The sequence below is a fragment of the Varroa destructor genome, unplaced genomic scaffold (genome assembly GCF_002443255.2).
Source record: "Varroa destructor unplaced genomic scaffold, Vdes_3.0 BEIS01000004.1, whole genome shotgun sequence".
NCBI classification, from domain to species: Eukaryota; Metazoa; Arthropoda; class Arachnida; order Mesostigmata; family Varroidae; genus Varroa; species Varroa destructor.
The window spans coordinates 5,674,729-5,688,916 of record NW_019211457.1 but is presented as its reverse complement, the minus strand read 5'-3'; the positions used below and the strand labels follow the sequence as shown (position 1 = coordinate 5,688,916).

Sequence of the window (14,188 nt, the reverse complement as noted above, 5' to 3'; positions counted from 1 at the left end):
TAGCTGGACGAATTAAAATATGACATTGATTTTTTTTATATTAAATGAAAAATGAAGCTATCGAAATTAATTTAAGAAGAAACTTTTCATGAAGAGTTTATACTATGCCGAATACTACTGCGAACACGACATCCAATAACCATGTGCACTGTTGAAATCGTACTAGTCACTGAACCTCAATATAAAGCTACCATCTAGACATGTTTAAAAGCGAATGCCGCAAATATCTCTAAAATATGCAAAAATATTGTATTGTACAAAGAATCGCTTAAAAGTATGGGACTTTTTGTTTGTAGCCTATTTTACAGTTTTAACGCTTAAGCTGTGCGAACACCTTTCGGTATCGATTGCGCACACGTTAGCGTTAACAAATAGTGAAATGAGACCGAGATCGTACCCTGATCAAGAAGAAATTCGTCAACGTTAGTGTCGTGGTCCAATTCGTGTACTTTAAGACCGTCTTCCTCCATAGCAAGCTTCAACTCCAGTATGTTCGAGTCGAAATTTTGCTGCCTGCGCTGTATGAAGCCTTGTGAACGTTTTCCTTGTGAAAATGATCGAAACGAATAATGCAATCCAGGTTCCTGTTAAATTAAAAACCTCTATTTTTACTAATACCTCGTATGCGCTACCTGGGAATAGCGTTAAATATATTCGTTTGACACCTTTAGGAATTAATTTTTTTTTTATTAGGAATTAGGTATAAAGTAAGCTGATCGATTCACTTAACCTACTTCCGCGGATTAACGACGAACACACCGCTGCGTGCTATTAATGTTAAGAGAAGACAACTTTGAACAAGTTCCATGAGGTCACTATACGTCGACGACAAAGGTCTACACTTATTATACGCTTGAATTATGTCTGGAATCGTTGAAAACATTTCCTACGTATACAACAGACGCTCAGGCAAAGGCATAAACGTGCCAAGTATGAGGATGGAGTTTCTATATTGGGAGGTACATGCTCTCTCGGTTCCTCTGGTGCATAAAATTAATATATAAGACGTTTGCTTGTTGGTGAGCAAGCTACAACAATAGGTCAAACACATAGTAGAAATTAATTCATCTAGAAAAAATTTATCTATATTCACCATTTTACTAGATGTAATTCGCATTCCCTATACTTGATAAACTACAATGAGACACGAGAAACTTATAGACCTATAGTTTCCACTTACATCCCTTACTAGGGCTGTACAACGGGGCTTCCATTGGTCATTTGCAATATCATAGCTCAAGGAAATTTTTACTTAAAGGAATTATAAATAAACCACCCTCAAGGATTCTACGAGCGTTAGTCTGATTAACTGAGCAATGTCCAAAAGGAGTAAACAAGAGAACGAATGAATACACAAACGGTACGTCACGTTCAAGATCATCACGTGAAGACCACGTCACGGTAATTATATTATACTCACCGTGCGGTCTTCAGTATCCAAAGCAGACTGCGCCCACCGAGCAAAGTAAATTACCAGGATGCCAGGTATCACAATGAGAACTAGCAACATAAACCATTGCCGTCTAATCACCCGGCTACGTTTGAGCAATATAGCATAGAACTGCCTTCGTCGTAACAGCGATCCGGTGATTCGAGTAAATCGGGGAAATAGCTCTATAACAGAGGACAATGAAGTAAACACGCATATACACAGAAACAAATCACCAATCAGATATGTTTATAACTGTCAATAAACCTTCATCTCATCGTGCACATATAACAGATATTTCCACAGAACTAAAAGTTATCTTCTCAATTTGCAATATTCTCAACAGAATCAGGTAGGATCGAACAGCACCTGATTATTACCTAAATGATTTTCTGTGTCAACCAAATCTTCACCAACCAGACCAACCAAATCACACACATTATGAATTATTGGCTTCGACCTAAAAACATGCAAACATGTACAGACATTTCTTTAAGAAAATGAGAAGCTTTCATCTTACGAGAGTATTGCTCTCGCGACTTTCTTGGGAAGCTTTGTAGATCGTCGCCTAGTTGGTCAACTTTAAGAAAGACGTCCTCAATAGTTGTAACCGAAACACCCCAGCTAGCAATCTGCAATACAGGCGTCAGGAAAAAGAACTTTTTTTTGTTGTCCGTCGGTAAGTGATGGCGAAAATAATTCGCTTTTTTTTAAATATGGCGCCCCCTAGTAAACAAAGTTAGCTGTTTTTCTCAATTTCTACTTCGTGGCGTAAGAAACTCGAATTGTTTAGCAGTCCAGTCAACTGTTTTGATCGACAAGGGCTAACCGATCTCTCCTGTTTTAGGAAAGAAAAAAGCGCTGGTAGTCACAACCGTTATTTAATGCGAAAAAGCCTGCTCTATTAATGCTCAGAATGTGTTGAGACGCGAAATCGACTTACATATTATTCCATGATACTAATTTAAAACCGCTGAATTTAGCTACGAGACATGCCCTAAGAGTAACACAGCTCCCTCGTGCAGCACTGCACGAGGTCGTGCAGAACGCTTTGGAATGGTACTTACCGGCAACTGCTTAATTTGTTATTGTTTCACATATCTAGAAAAATCTAGCTTGATAATTTAATCGCTGCCGGCAATCCTGTAGAAAATGTTTAATAGAAGGCAATTGTACTACTGGTTGTCGTAAAAACTTGTAGGATAATCGTTCTATTCTGATTTAAATGTGCTTCAACAATGTTTGAATACGTATTCTTTGGCTAATTCCTTAAAGGTCGTGTCCAGGTTCCATGTAATGTATCTTACGTACGTATGTGCGAACTTACCCCTAATTTGTCTTTGTTTGTTTCGAGATCTCGAAACAGTTTGATGAATTCCGCAGCATTGGGAAATCCAAGATTTATAGTGAACTCCAGCCCAACTTCGGATACCAACCGAACCTATTTTGGAATAGATTTTCCTGTTAACTACAATTATGAATAATAAGTGCAGTTAACAGGAAAAACACTAACTTACGATAAGCAGCTAAAATTTCAGCCTTGAAGGAATCGTGCGTGATACTTTATCGCTTTTAGAATTTCGCAAATATCTCCTTGTCGAGTCTTTAGACATGCATATTTATTTAAAGATAGATCAAAGGTTAGCTGCGCTCAAAGCATAACGTTTTTAACAAGTAATCTGAAATTTGCCTGATCGTCGTCTAAACATATTTGCAGTCGTTCGACAATTGATTTGACGGAAGTGTTGGGGCCAGACTTCATACATCGAAGATTGTAGCCGGTCTCTAGAATTAAAAACAAACATACCAAAAGAAAACCAAGATAATTTTTTAAGACGACATCCGTCATTCAACATAGTGCGGTAGCCACGAAATTACCGCGTATTTCTTCAACAAACGTTAATACGTTTCCTCTTCGAAATTATATGCGGGTCGTAGCGGAAAAAAGAACAGCTATTCCATGGCATGCGTCAGTCTAATAAATACCTGCGCAGGGCAGAAACCTGTCAGCGTTAAGGCTTTGAGAGGCAAATGTAAATAGTAACGTACTAACTACTATTATAACTAAATAAATTAACCAAGGATATAGTGACATTTACTCTGGTACTTAGGAAAAATCACTGATTTCAGTTATAGATGAAACCCATAACCTTATCGTTGTTGGTCGACGGTTTTTTTTACCCACCCGGGCATTGAACCATCGATTAATGCACGACGATCATCGTCTTTATCGAAATGACTGTTTATACAAAACCCATTTTACGATGACGATTAAAAAACGAACATCATAAAAACAGCAAATTAATAAAACGTTGATATAATTCATGCTACGCATAGTAATGTCTCAGCTGCTTACAAATAGAACGGTAGAGTGATATTTTTCAGCGTGGTTTTCGAGCACGAAGCTACGTCAAATGTGTATGCTGATGCGCTCGATTCAAATACTCGATTAAAGAAATAACTAGTTATACTTCGTGCGTCCATTCTTTTATAATATAAAAAAAAATACTGTGTTAGAAGCTAGTATCTTACCAAATGCTTTTTTAAGGAAAATCGGCGATCCGGTACACTTCAGCTTTCCATTTGCTAGAATGGCAATACGGTCACCTAGAAAATCTGCTTCGTTCATATCATGCGTTGTCATTAGAATTGTTCGGTCCTGACGCGCCTGCCAATGTAAAGTTAAAGGTTTGAATCAACTTTCTGTCACTTTGCACTTTTATTGGATGCAAGAGCCCAATAGCTTGTTTGATAAACAATGGAAAACGAAAAATGTTCGTATGTCATGTTAGCCTCGTTTTAGCACCCGTTGGACGAAACAGTTAACATGAAAAGCTCAGCTTACCTCTTGCAATATCGTCCAAACCCTACGCCTCACTTCAGGATCCATGCCGGTTGTCGGCTCGTCGAGGATGACAATCTGAAATTTTTCGTGATCATACCTTAAGTTCAAAATGCAAATGTACAGGATCGCCTAAATGCTGTGCGTTGTTATTGTTAGTAACAATCATCAAATCATTGATAAATTATAAAGCTACAACTGAAAAAAGCAACATTTCACACACTGAACACTACAGTATTGCAACACCACGTTTGAAACCGCTTTCAGAGACATCCAGGCCTCAGCTCACAATTAAGTATGTGTACTCTCACTTCCGGATATACAATTATATTTAAGTATATCGCATGGGTGTTTCTGACAATTATAAGTATAAACATTAACACTGAGTTGTTACCGATAATAGCAAAAGCCATCTTTTTTCTATTCGATAAACGGCGCTGTGTCTGCTGGCGGGAAAGAGAGAGAGCTGTGCGACCCTAGCGCCAGCGCGCGTCTAAGCTAGTCGTCATCTTTGATTACTACTTTGTACCAGTGATACAAATATTACTTACGCTACTGCCACCGATCATCGCGTTAGCCATACAAAGTCTTCGCTTTATTCCTGCAGATAAATTGCGAGCTAAGACACCTTCTTGAGGGAAAAATTCAAACTGCATTATAGACTCATTCGCTTCCTTCTCGGCATTTTGTGAATTTGCCCCTAAGTAAAACGATGCCAAAGAACAAAGTATGTTTATCTCAATGGTTTTACAGTACAATATCGATTCAGCCTAATACTGTGGATGCCATACGGTTATACCTGTAACAATAATGCCTAAAACCGTGGTATTTAGTAACTGATTTAGTAATTGATTGATTGGTTGGTTGGTTGATCTGAACTAATGATATATTAATGATGATATAGAGTCGCCTATGAGACGGTTCCGCGCTAGTGCTATCGCTGTGAATTGGCTACGGGTGGAAGAGAAAGTTGCCCTCGAGGCTGAATGTTGCAGTTACCATACGGCATGGCCGCCTCCATTTTTCAACAAAACTCGACGTTAAGCAATCGCTGCCATAACTAACCTGGTGATCTCGAAGTGTGCGATCGGGCCCGTTCCCGAGCAGATACAGATTAAGTAACACAATATGTCTTCGGAAGATGCAAGAGCTAATGATGCTACGATTGATAGGCGGTTTATTGTTTACCACCAATTATCGATGCGTCTTGCTTATCGTTTATGTGGCGCTACTAACCTCTGATTCTGGCGAAAAATACAAGGTGTTCTCGGACGGTTAGATCATCAAACAAAGCATTATGCTGCGGGCACAAGCCGATGTCTCGTCTAGCCGCGGTCGTATTTTTCTGTACGTTGAGGCCGTTGATGTATACTTTGCCTGACGTCGGCGGAAGGAGCCCAGCGAGAATGCTCATTGCTGTAGTTTTGCCGGCACCGTTGTGACCGAGCAGTACAGAGATCTCTTTCTGATAAAACTCAAGAGAAAGATTACTGAGAACTTTTTTATTATCGCACCTATAAGTGACATCGCAAATCTCGATCGCTGGGTTTTTTGTACCAGCAGGTGGCTTTTCAATCAAATAGGAAGGCACATCGCTATACTTTGTAATGAAACGCTGACTAGAACTGGATTCTTCATTTGCCAATGTATAGCAAGGTCCAGACTGACATAGAAAAAATAAGGGCTTGGGTATGCCCGGTTGCCATGGGTTAACAGCATCGAGGTAGAAGATTAAAAACATATACAATACGCAGGACAGTACTATTGCTATTAACATCGCTAGCAACGAGACACTGTCTCCTGGGCTCGCCAGCTTGGCTATATTGGTCCACTGAACACCGACGTCTAGAATGAGATAATAGATAGGATACAGAAAGTAGAAATAATTAATTTGCGGTTTACAATATATCGCAGCTGTCCATAGGATATGACCAGACATATCGTCCGACTCAGGCCTGGGTAGCTCACCAGGCCTAAACAATTTCCAGTAAACTGGCTTTCTCACGAAATGATCCTCAATTAGGGGACTGTGGATTATGTACGGTAAGTATATCATTATCTACATCGTGTAGTCAGTTTAAAAGAAAAAACATTTCCGACTCCAATTTAAAAAGCCTCCTGATAGTATTGCTCACATCATTCACTTCACGAATCCTGAAGTCGAAAATTTTTTTTTAAATCTTCGTCATCTGCCATCATTAAAACTTCTCCCATTCAGATATCGCCTGCAAGCTTACGGTGGATCACATTCGACAGCCGTTTGTGGATTCCGGACGTTTCAAAGGTTCGGGCTGGATCGATTAAAATACACACTAACAGGATCAATTACCTGTTTTACGTACAATTTGTCGATACTGAATCTTTTGCCTAACACTTACGCCTTCCTTAGGCACCATACAAACCTACTTCTCTATTCTTTGAAATAAAATCAGTGCTAGGGAATCGTCTGTTTACACGGCTGGGCCTATAACTTACCACCGCTGATTTGCAAAATTAATGTTCTTAACAGACATGCTCCTAGACAACGCGATATTGGTCCAAAATCAAAAACCTTCAACCTGTTTGAAGTAACAAATCGTTACACTGATGCAGATTTTCAATACACAATTTACCGTAGGCTCGTACGATCGTTGAACGAATTCATTCAATTACCTAACATGGTAATAAAATTAGAATAGGACGTTAGGCAAAATGAACGCGAATTACATAAAATGGTGAATTCTAACTTTGTCAAATAGGTAATCTTGACAAAGATCACCTACTATTTGTCACCTATTTGTCAGGTGAACGACGAGGCCATTCAATATAATCAAGCAAGAAACACTGTTTTCGTACATTAGAAAAACCTAGCAATCCAGTCGAATAAATCGAGAATGAAGCTCAGGCTGTTCTTTAATAGTTTAATCGAAAATATATAAAAATGGCGTGAGTGTCCCATTGAACCTCGAAAAGGAAAACGTCGTTTATTCAAACGCTCAAATAGTTCCAGCCTTCTGTTCCACCAATAAGTTATGGGCCACACTAAGCTGGCTGGATAGATACTTTCCGAGTATTCTACTGAGTACTGCTACAAGTATTCCAATCATCATCAATACAGGACCACAATGAGAGATCTATAGATTTCTCGCAGATTGCGTTGTATTGTTGTTAAGAAGCCGTAGTCGCATAACGTGTGGACTATTTTTTGTACATATTATAATCATTTTATTTACTTTTTTATTTAGTTCTTACATCAAGATCTCCTCATTGCAGTTCTACGCAGTAAAAACATGAAGAACTATAATAGCAGCAGCAACCTATGTACTTAGTTACTTGAATCTCTCAGGACGCAATTCCATGCAGTTAAGCAAAAATGCGGATTTTCGTGCTGGGGGTTCCTTGGAGAAAATTATTATATATTAGCTACTAAGTGGAACAAAGACTGAACACTTACTTGTAACCTCTCGATATGTGATTATATTGCCGATAGCGTAAAACCAAGTGACAGGAAATATCGATGAACTGAGGTGCATTAGTGTCACTCCTGCAGAATCGTCGTTTTGTCTCATGACGATTTTTTGAATAGAGGTCAATGACAGGACAAATATCCCCAGGATAGTAATCCCGCCGAACATTGCTGTACATTGATGGGTTCCATTAGAAGTTATATATAAGATAGAAACAATTACCAAAGTAAATTGCGAAGTCCATCATGTGGGCCATCGACACCCTTCGTTAGCGAAGGTCGTAGAGTTAAGGTTTACACTCACCCGAGTTGAAGATAACAGTGATTAGAAGAATCTGCAAAACTTCAGCCGCGGCAAACAGCATGAAGATTATAAGAATAAGCGACGGATCGGACGATGCGTACATGTGTGGGCCGAAAACAGGGAAGCAGAAGAGTACCTAAGCATAGCAGACGAAAATGTAAAAGTCACAATGGTTAGTAGTTAGTTGGCGACAATTCTAAGGAACAAAATAAACACCTAGTAAAAAAAACAGTATTTGTAAATAATAGAGGCTGCCGCCCTAGGACAAGTGTTAACGCCTGTGCCTATGACATGATTCAGTGCTAACGTATTCGTCTGCTAAAATAAGAGCACGAATTTGGGCATAAACAGTTCATACTGTTTATGCGGAGCAACGTTTAACAGTAGTACCCCACATAAAACTCAGAAGGTTCAAAGCTTTGTCGTCATGTGGCATTGTCTTGCTTTAGTTGTACAAAGTCCGTTAATCTAAAGATGCGCATAGCGTTTAACTAAACGAGCATCTGTATGATCCGAACGACTTAAAATAATTTTATTTAATTAAATGAGTTCACAGTTCTGTTGAAATGACAGGGCTACAATGCAATCACGCCCCATCCGCGGCCGCAGCCTTCTCTGGTCATCGCTCATGGCTTAACGTGATCTCGATGGACATTCCATGAGCTTTTGTCCTCTGGCTTACGCTCTCTGAATAGGCTAAGCTCTATTCGAGCTTGGAGATAGAGGAAGAAAAAGAAGAAAGGTAAGGAGAAAGCAAGAAAAACTTTCGAGATATACGTCGGGTACTGCCGCTAGGCATTGCTTAACAGGGCATCCACCCTATTGTAATGCTAGCTTTAAGAGAGATAACGATAAAAAAAAAAAGTTATTTCGGCGGATTAATGGAATACTCAGAAGCAAAAATGGCGGCTTCCTATATAGCCGGTGTCCGAGTAGCGGGCTATGGATTATGTTTAAAGTCTGAGCTAACACTTTCTTCATTTCGCTTGTCTAGGGCAACCACCCAGCCGACTACTCCGCCGAAGTCGCACGCTCCGTATTCGATGCTTTTGTATGTGAAGGGAAGGTACCCATTTTGTAACTAATGGTGCTTGTCTTTAAACCTAATTGTATATCTACACAATACTAAATGTCTTGTATAAATATACATTTGCAGCGCATAGACAATTCAATCCCGCTAACGGTAAAGAAAAGTAATAGCAGTACTACATTGAGAACATTGACTACTATCATGTGCTTAACGACGATCTGTGAGAAACTGATTTTTGGTATCAGCTTATAATATCTCACTGTAATATTTTTTATCATAACATTTTTATTTGAACAATGAACGGTGTTAACATTTTACCATAGGCGATAAAACAAAAACGACTGTCGGATCCACCCTGTAGATTAACTTAATATGATATCAACGTACCCAGGCCATGACCATGAGTACAGCCGTTGTGGTAAACCCAACAAGGAAGAGGTTGAGCCAATAAATAAAATCTGGTAAACCCATCATGCGTAGAAGTTCCTAGAAGTAGCCCAAACATAACAAGTACGTTATAAAAGCCAACATTGAGAGAAACAACTATTTCCGCAATATCCATTATTTTGAACAGTACAACAAAATTAATATGGGGAAGGGCCGGCTGGCAATAATGATATAAGACAACGATTTTCATCAATGCGAGGATAGTGAAATGATGATTGCCGTTTAGACTGCGTAAAAGTTCTTTCTTTGTCTGCAGTCGTTCCATCTCGGCCTCAAGTTGCAGCGCAGACTTTCAGTTAAAGCCAAGGTAACCATAGTAATCAATGTAAAATATTATAAATAAATAACTAGTAATAATGATAACACTTAAGTAATTGGCGCTGTTGAGTGTACGACAAGAATAAACATATGCGCAAAAACTATCTCAGCCCACGATTAACCTCCGCTGAGAAACAGATCCGTCCCGTACAAACGACGTCAATTGTACATGCTGTTTGTTTCTTTCAGGTCACTATTGAAACGGACCTACCCTCCGCAGAATCATGTAGATCATCCTCAGAAATCGAAAAATATATACTCGGCCAAACCTCTCGACAATCATCCATCTTGTGGGCTCTTCGGTAGTAGAACCTTCTCTCCGCATCCTGCATTACACAGAAGCTCAAGCAAAAGAATGTCAAGCCTTTTTCATTCAATCGGAGGCATGGAGTAATGCTGCATTTGACAAGCTCGCTATAGCAAGGGTGAACTATATTGAAAACAGGAAAACATTGACTAAGGGTAACAGATCCGATATCACTGAATGTTCTGCCTTTCATTCTAGAAAACTTTTCAGAGAGAGAAAGTCTGACAACTCTTCATTTATTCACCATATAGAAGACCTGTGCGTTTTACGCTCAAAATGAACGACAGGCATGTAAATACTGCGCGTATCAGTTACGGATGTCCTCAACAATACCACAGTAACCGTGAAGTTTTTTGTGACTCCATTGTTGTCTTTCGAACCGGATGCGGATACTGTAATGTAAACAAAGGAAAAAACAGTTTGGCCGAAATCTTTTCCTAAGGATAGAATGGAAAACGCAGGCAAGACATAATTTCGGTAATGCTAAATTCATAGAATTCTGAGATGTCTATAATACAGTTCGCCGTATTTATATTGGAAGCCTCACCTGACCATTCAGTCATAAAGAGAGACAAGCTGAATAGAAATTAAGGCTCTTCTAGATCGAATGTGAGAAACCGAGCCGATTGAAAATGTATAGATTTTTTCCTCAAGTTGATTACGCATTCGGGTGTGTTTCTATAAGCTAAATGACATACAATTCAGAATCTTACATTGTCAAAGCAGCCCTGACATCTATTAATTTAATAGATTGAAAAGAAAGACAAAAAAAAGTAAATATATGTTGATGGTGTCTCGGAACCCTTTCCTATTTCTAATCATTGTATTCTAGTATCAAAATGAAACTGCAGTTTTTTTCGCACTTCCACCCCTGACTTATGCTTGGTGAATTGAATAAGTGATTAGCTGGATGTTTACACAACATTCATAAAGTTACAGCTACTTGCCATATTTGTCTCATGTAAAACCTCTTTACAAATCAGTTTCAAACGATCGAAGATAATCGTACGAAGGACGTGGAGCCTTCACTTATCACATGAGCATCGGTTGAAGGTTAGAGAAAAATGTTTGTACTGTTTGTACGTATAATGTTATTTGGCGTATGTATTGAGAAAAACCAGTTTCAGTCATTTATTCATACTTTTCTGTTGCCTCTCACCTTCATGCGGTTTTCTTTATCTCGTATTGTCTTACTGGCAAAGAAGAGTAAAGGAAGGACGCAGATCAACGAGAGTATAAACGGCACGACTTTCGAAGGCTCAAAAGGACCCGAAGGAACAAAGTATCTGAAAGAAAGCAAATGTCATCAATTGAACTAGCTCAGAACAGGTGAGAGGAGCTATTCATTAACGCCTTGAGAACAGGCAGAATTTGTACACTACATAGAAGTGAATAAAGATACGGACGCGGTCGGAGAACACAAGGAACGGGTAGGTTCCCTGGCCTAGTTAAGGTGTATACGTAGCCAATACAGGATACGGGAGCGCACGCAGGGGTGAAACGGGAAAGTGTTGCTAATAGCTTTCCCCATTATTTGGCCAGAAGGATACACATTAAAGGTTACCTGCGATGGTTCTACAACACACTAGTTACTGAAATAGTCGTTTCCGGCGATGATATAGCGGTAGTGTATCTGCCAACATGGGGGCATTTTATAACAGACGCATTTTATGCTGGAGGTCAGCTATGAGATGTGGTACCGACACAGTTCTGGCAAGCATCGCCTAGCCAGCTTCAAGTCAAGAATAGTCGATTATGTCAATGATTCAAAATTTTTTCAAAGTTTATCTCCGCTTTATGGTGGTGGTATTTATACGTATGCGACAAGTTGCTGCGATAGGGTCATCATTGCCCGTTGCAGATGATATGCAGCGTGTGGAGTCAGCTGTCGTATACAGATTCTATGAACGCCGCACTAGGTTGAAAAGTAGTCACCCTATTCGTTTCTGCATGCTGAGGATCCTCAGAGATCTTATTATCGATTGTGGTATTATTCGTGGTTACGGTAGAGAATAGCAGAACCAGTGTGTATTGAGGAACAACGATCTCCGCTGATTTAGACAGGCGGAGGACCCTCTGTGGCAAAGTGGCAACAGCTTCTTTCTGGTGCTGCGCAAAATTTCGAATAACTTTCATAATCACTAAGCCCTAGAAACTAGATAATATGTACATCGATACATATATAAAAATAACAGAAATGCTACAGAAAAAACGCTTTGCTTACTTCTGGGTGGGGAAAAACTTCATCTTCGGAATCGATATCGAAACGTTATCGTCTGTTAGTAGGCCGTGAAATTTTAGATGATTTACGAAAAGGGCATTTATACATGGCCACAAAATCTCGGATTCCTAAAAAAAGCAGTCAAACCATAAATTATTTCTAATTAGCTGCCTTTCTTGTAGTTATATATATATATTATATATATATATAATCGCTTTGCCGAATTTACAATATCAACGCTCCTAACGATCCGATTTTTCCACCGATATGATGACGCTATCTGGGACTTTTAGAATCTAGCCAAATCGCTTTACCACAGTCTACTATGGCAGTTAGTCGACGCGAAAGTGTGGAAAGCCCAGAAGTGACTAATTATCTAGTTAGATTGTCTTAAGTATTAGGTAAGAAAACGCCTCTGCTTTGCTCACGTAAGAACTGTTTTAATTACAGAAAACAACGAGCAAACTAGCTCCGAGGTAGAAAAACAATTAATTTCATATATGTTTTAGAGGCAAAGTGTACTGAAATTAATTTTAATGGTATATAAATTTGAATGATCAGACTTTTGCCAAATACTCGTGCAAAAAAGATGCTTCATTTCTACAGGGGTGCGTATCTACGCGGTCAAAGCGCACACAGGAGACGTTATAGAAATCTCATGAATGAGCTGCATGTACCGCTAATAGTTACCGTTGGCTTTTATCATTCATTCTATTGTGAGGTCACTGACTGCCTTATTGATACGTTCAGTTATTGCCCTTTATTCAAACTATTTTTAAAAGTAACAATACATTTACGATAACCACCGAGAGATACGACAACCGTGAAGTTGGGGTAATCTAACCTAAAAATAGATGAATTTTAATAGTTCCCTATTAAAGTATCCCCTAAAGGGAATGCCTATGCATTAAGTATAACTAACATAATAAAGCAGTAGTACTGAATATTGTAAAGGAACATGTACTTAGCGTATTGAAACATGTCAAAATTATTTTGCGTCTCAATTTATACACATGAAAAAATCTTACAAGCACTGCATCCTTAATCAATCAATGCAGGTTTCTCAATATTTATGAGTTCTTTTAAGATATTTTGTATTCTCCTAAAAAATTTTTTTCGTTTAACTTAAAAATAAGTTTACTGGTACGGCATGGGCCCTGTTAACAGCAGAGTTAGTAAGACTCATGCAGACAGGACACAACGCGACGTCGAACTTCAGAGCACTCCCTCCGACCTCGGATTATCGTAAATGCATTATTTTTTTAAATAGCAATATTAAAAAGCAATAACTGGATTATTGATAGGCCACTTCATAATATTAATTACAATTATAGTACTCCTCATTGAACTATGATAAACTAGGCCTGTTGCCTAGTACCCACATTCCACAGTTCACTACAACCGCACCTCAATCGGGATGTTCCTAGATCTCGGCTCAGGAGATACCGCGAATAATTTGGAAGTATGAAAGTTGTATCTCGTGTCATTGAAACGTAAGGTATAGTTCAGGAGACCCGGTTGTGAACCCTAAGGTACCAAAAATTGCAAAAACGTTAGCATGATATAAATACACTAATCGATATATGTTTTCTGTAATTAGTATAAAAGGAACGATTGTAGGGCTTAGACAATTACGAAAGAAAGGCCGCATTGGCTCAAGAGCTTGAAAGCCTGCTATAGCCTTCGTTCACAATCTTACTTTTTTATATTATTTTTATATTATTATATTTTAAGAAAGAACGCTTTAACTAGTTATTTTCAGTGTGAACTGCATATTCCTTAGCATGTCTGTTGATCTTCTTACTAAAGTCATCTACAGACTTTAGTAGCGATCTCAATAAAAAG

At 38.8% G+C, this 14,188-nt stretch overlaps 1 protein-coding gene and 1 long non-coding RNA gene across 11 annotated transcripts in view; one reads left to right on the top strand and one right to left on the bottom strand.

The window, feature by feature from the left end:
- LOC111250513 (phospholipid-transporting ATPase ABCA3-like) overlaps nt 1-14,188 on the bottom strand; it is a 31,803-nt gene that overhangs the window by 9,658 nt on the left and 7,957 nt on the right. For 7 of the 9 annotated variants that reach the window (XR_002673410.2, XM_086987079.1, XM_022805902.2 and 4 more), the window contains exons 6-20: nt 13,751-13,870; nt 12,347-12,471; nt 11,282-11,408; nt 9,438-9,536; nt 8,021-8,156; nt 7,705-7,887; nt 5,508-6,116; nt 4,823-4,971; nt 4,275-4,349; nt 3,962-4,097; nt 3,120-3,214; nt 2,757-2,870; nt 1,950-2,061; nt 1,421-1,614; nt 398-584 (exon numbers count right to left, since the gene is read on the bottom strand). Coding sequence is in view for 8 of the 9 variants with exons in the window: in XM_086987079.1 (XP_086843205.1) it covers nt 398-584; nt 1,421-1,614; nt 1,950-2,061; nt 2,757-2,870; nt 3,120-3,214; nt 3,962-4,097; nt 4,275-4,349; nt 4,823-4,971; nt 5,508-6,116; nt 7,705-7,887; nt 8,021-8,156; nt 9,438-9,536; nt 11,282-11,408; nt 12,347-12,471; nt 13,751-13,870 (2,461 nt within the window). In the remaining variant the exon portion in view is untranslated. The remainder of the gene's footprint in view (nt 1-397; nt 585-1,420; nt 1,615-1,949; nt 2,062-2,756; nt 2,871-3,119; nt 3,215-3,961; nt 4,098-4,274; nt 4,350-4,822; nt 4,972-5,507; nt 6,117-7,704; nt 7,888-8,020; nt 8,157-9,437; nt 9,537-11,281; nt 11,409-12,346; nt 12,472-13,750; nt 13,871-14,188) is intronic. The other 2 variants (XM_086987078.1, XM_022805898.2) reach the window with 2 other exon arrangements.
- On the top strand, nt 8,069-10,926 carry LOC147755769 (uncharacterized). Of its 2 annotated transcripts, none has more exons than XR_015326402.1 (4): nt 8,069-8,192; nt 8,577-8,762; nt 9,015-9,071; nt 10,005-10,926. It is a non-coding gene; the product is annotated as an uncharacterized LOC147755769 (long non-coding RNA). The 2 variants fall into 2 exon arrangements; XR_015326403.1 differs by having other exon boundaries at nt 8,118-8,192; nt 8,594-8,762.